This window comes from Sinocyclocheilus anshuiensis, unplaced genomic scaffold, assembly GCF_001515605.1.
Source record: "Sinocyclocheilus anshuiensis isolate Anshui unplaced genomic scaffold, SAMN03320099.WGS_v1.1 scaffold112, whole genome shotgun sequence".
In the NCBI taxonomy this organism is placed as follows: domain Eukaryota; kingdom Metazoa; phylum Chordata; class Actinopteri; order Cypriniformes; family Cyprinidae; genus Sinocyclocheilus; species Sinocyclocheilus anshuiensis.
In genome coordinates, this window is record NW_015557175.1 from 1,454,251 (window position 1) to 1,457,491 (window position 3,241).

At 35.9% G+C, this 3,241-nt stretch overlaps 1 protein-coding gene across 2 annotated transcripts in view; it reads right to left on the reverse strand.

Moving 5' to 3' along the window:
* Positions 1 to 11: 11 nt before the first annotated feature.
* LOC107678420 (dynamin-1-like protein) overlaps positions 12 to 3,241 on the reverse strand; it is a 30,274-nt gene continuing 27,044 nt past the window's right edge. For both annotated transcript variants that reach the window (XM_016473668.1, XM_016473667.1), the window contains one exon: positions 12 to 1,649. In XM_016473668.1, the coding sequence (XP_016329154.1) occupies positions 1,593 to 1,649 (57 nt within the window). In that variant the 3' untranslated portion in view covers positions 12 to 1,592. The remainder of the gene's footprint in view (positions 1,650 to 3,241) is intronic.

Below are 3,241 nucleotides of genomic sequence, written 5' to 3' on the forward strand. Positions count from 1 at the left end.
ATGAGGCAGGACACAATTTAACGGTATAAAGTTTAAGGTCAACAAGAAATACATGCTTATTACTTTTTGACAATGTATATAAATGTTTGTTAATAATTCCCCTTCTCTTGGTCTTCCTGGCACCTCTATTTTTTATGATTAATTGGTTGCTAGAGAAGCATAATGTGTCCCATCACAAGAAATCAATTTAAAAATATGCAACATTGTCCCCAACATAAACACCCACACACATTAATATTGGTTTTAGCAGGCAATACAACAACTACCGAATTCTCTACAGCCCCAATGGCCACATTTGTGCTGGCTGTTAATTTTGCACGGTTGGTATCTGACACTAAACACCATTCATTCTTGGTGTTCAATGTTTCAAACAGCCATTGTTTTCATATCTTTGTTCTGTCCCATTTGACCTTCTTTGACACAGGCATACTCACTCTCACAATAAATATTCAGACAAGCATAAATATTACATGCCAGTCAAGTCTCCGATACATACAAGCGTGGTTTGAAGTGTTTCAGAGCACAACCAAACACAATGGCTCTTTGTTCTGTGGCTCTTCACACTGCACTACCATTTATTTGCACCATGTCTAGACATCAGTCACGCGTTACATCATTAATTCTTCTAAATGTATCATCATAATCTCATTCACATTATCAATATATTATCACTGCTTTTGTTTTTAGCCCATATTGGCTGTGATAACTTAAGCTTATATGTAGCATACAACTGTGCCAACATGCACAAATCTGATCGAATCTAATGAAGGGGCGGGTCTTTGTTTCTTATATTTACTGTAAACCTGGACACCACATTTATTATATGATATTTACAGCACATTAATGGAACAGTTCACTTAAATCTGCCAATTACTCATCGTCATGTCATTCCACTTTCAGTCTGTTCCTGACATAAAACTACAGTAATGAATGAGTCGCATTGACTACTTTTATGATGATTTATGGTACATTTATGATGCTTTTTAGTCCATTTCACAGCTTGAAAGCCTTTAATGTTTTCACTGAATGGAAAAAAATCAGTGTGAACATTTTCTATAATATCACATGGTTTGGAATGGCATTGAGTAAATGATGAAAAAATTAAATTGTTCATTGTTGTGTGATTCATGTTATCAACCACGTGAGCGTATGAGAGCTCGAGTGTTCTTGGGATGCTCTCAGTAGCATTTGAGACACTACTTAATTCTTATAATGTTGAATTAAAGAGTATTCGTCATAATGGCGAAAAACCATTTCGAAACGTTTATGATTGATATGGTTGAAGATCACGACACAGACTTGATATGTTCACTATATCTGAGCTACTGAGTACACACACACACACACACGCATGCACGCACGCGCGCACGCACACGCACACACTTTTGACCTCTGTCAAACATGGATTCAGTGCATATACGGTAGAAATAAGGAGCATTTGGAAAACTGTACACATTTTGTTGAATGTTCATGCTGACAGAGGCATTGAATTTCTTCAGATGGTGTATTTGACTTATGTCACACACTCACACATACAGCACGCACAAACATGTAAACACTTTCCTGGACAGAATGTTCATGAGAACGTTTGGCTACCAAAGATGAGTCTCCCGGATCTCTGAGATAATGTTACTGGCTTTCTTGAGCGCCTAAAGGAGAAGACAGAAGAGCAGCATTAGTAACACAAAGCAAACTGCATAAAAACCTGTTGGTTTGGGATCCTAAAGCACCTAATAACTAGCAGTGTTGGGGAATATAGAACTAAAATTATGTAACGACTAACTTTACTACGTTTTTTGTTTACCTGCCAGCAGCTCAGATTTTTTAATTTGTTGCTACTTTTTGTGCTATTTTTATTGTTGCTCAGAAATGATTATGATTAATAATTATTAAAATAAAAATACATTATTATTATTATTATTAAAATAACAAATACTTTTGTAGAGTCACTTAGTTTCGATTTCTTATACTATATATTTAATTTAAAAAATGTAAAAATATTTTTAAAAATTAATAAAAATAACTGGCTTATCTTATTTCTAAGACCAGTGTAAATGTGATTTTTGTATAGATGTAATTTCAGTTGGTTAAGAATACATTTTAGTGCAACCTACTCATGAATCATGATTTCTGCATGAAGCCTTTCAGTCACACTTTAGTTTAGGGACCAGTTCTCAATATTAACTAACGATTAACTACGACTTTTGCCTCAATAAACTCCTAATTTGCTGCATATTCATAGTTAGTATGGTAGTTGTTAAGTTTAGATATAGGGGAAGTCTAATAACTACTAATAGTCTAATAACTACTTATTTAATTAATAGTCTAATAAGTACTAATAAACAGCCAATATGCTAGTAATATGCATGCTAATAAGCAACTATTAAAAATTGAGAATTGGTCCTTAAAATAAAGTGTTACACTTTCGTATGCAATTTTTACACGTAAACAAAGTTAGTGTATGAAACTCATTGTCTGCTAAAATAGCTTCATTATAGAGATATATTTTTATTAGTTTACTAACTACTTGTGTATAAAATGTTTAACTACTTTAAACTACAGTCCATTAATTATGAGATGCTTGTAGCCTGACAGTCTGCAGTTTCAAAGAAGCTCCCCAACACTGACAGTTAATATGGTTGAATGTTTGTTGAAGACATACTGTGCACACAGAACACATTACTGTGCCCAAAGACAGAAAGATGTAGCATAACTGACATTAGAAGATGATGCAGCATTAGCTATAGTGCGTCAGAACGCCCACCACACACCAGCTATCAAGTGCAATGGATTGGAAGAGGAGTCTCGGTTTTAAAAGTCGGACTACTATTAACTTGCCATGGCATCTGAAACTGCCTCGATGTGTATGGCTGTTGAGGCGGTGCTTTAGATGGGATGGATTTATAGACAACTTTTACAAGAGAACAAACAGCCTAACGACTAAAGCACAGCAGCCTCTCAGCATGTGAATCTGAGAGGACAAAAATGAAAACAAAAGAGGAAAACGTCTGCAGAACAAAAGAAGGCTTACGATAAGGCAAAAAGTAGGACCCGTGTAAATATCGGATCGTAAAAGGAGCGGGAAGGCCTGCGATCGGACGCCGCGGTTGCTTTGTTTCTTCTCGATAGGTGACACCGTATCTACACCGGATGTGACAGTTGTCGCGCTGCGCTGCAACAGCTAAAGTCTGTCTACACTGGACGCGACAAAGCGACAGTTGAAAATCATTTGAAATTTGAG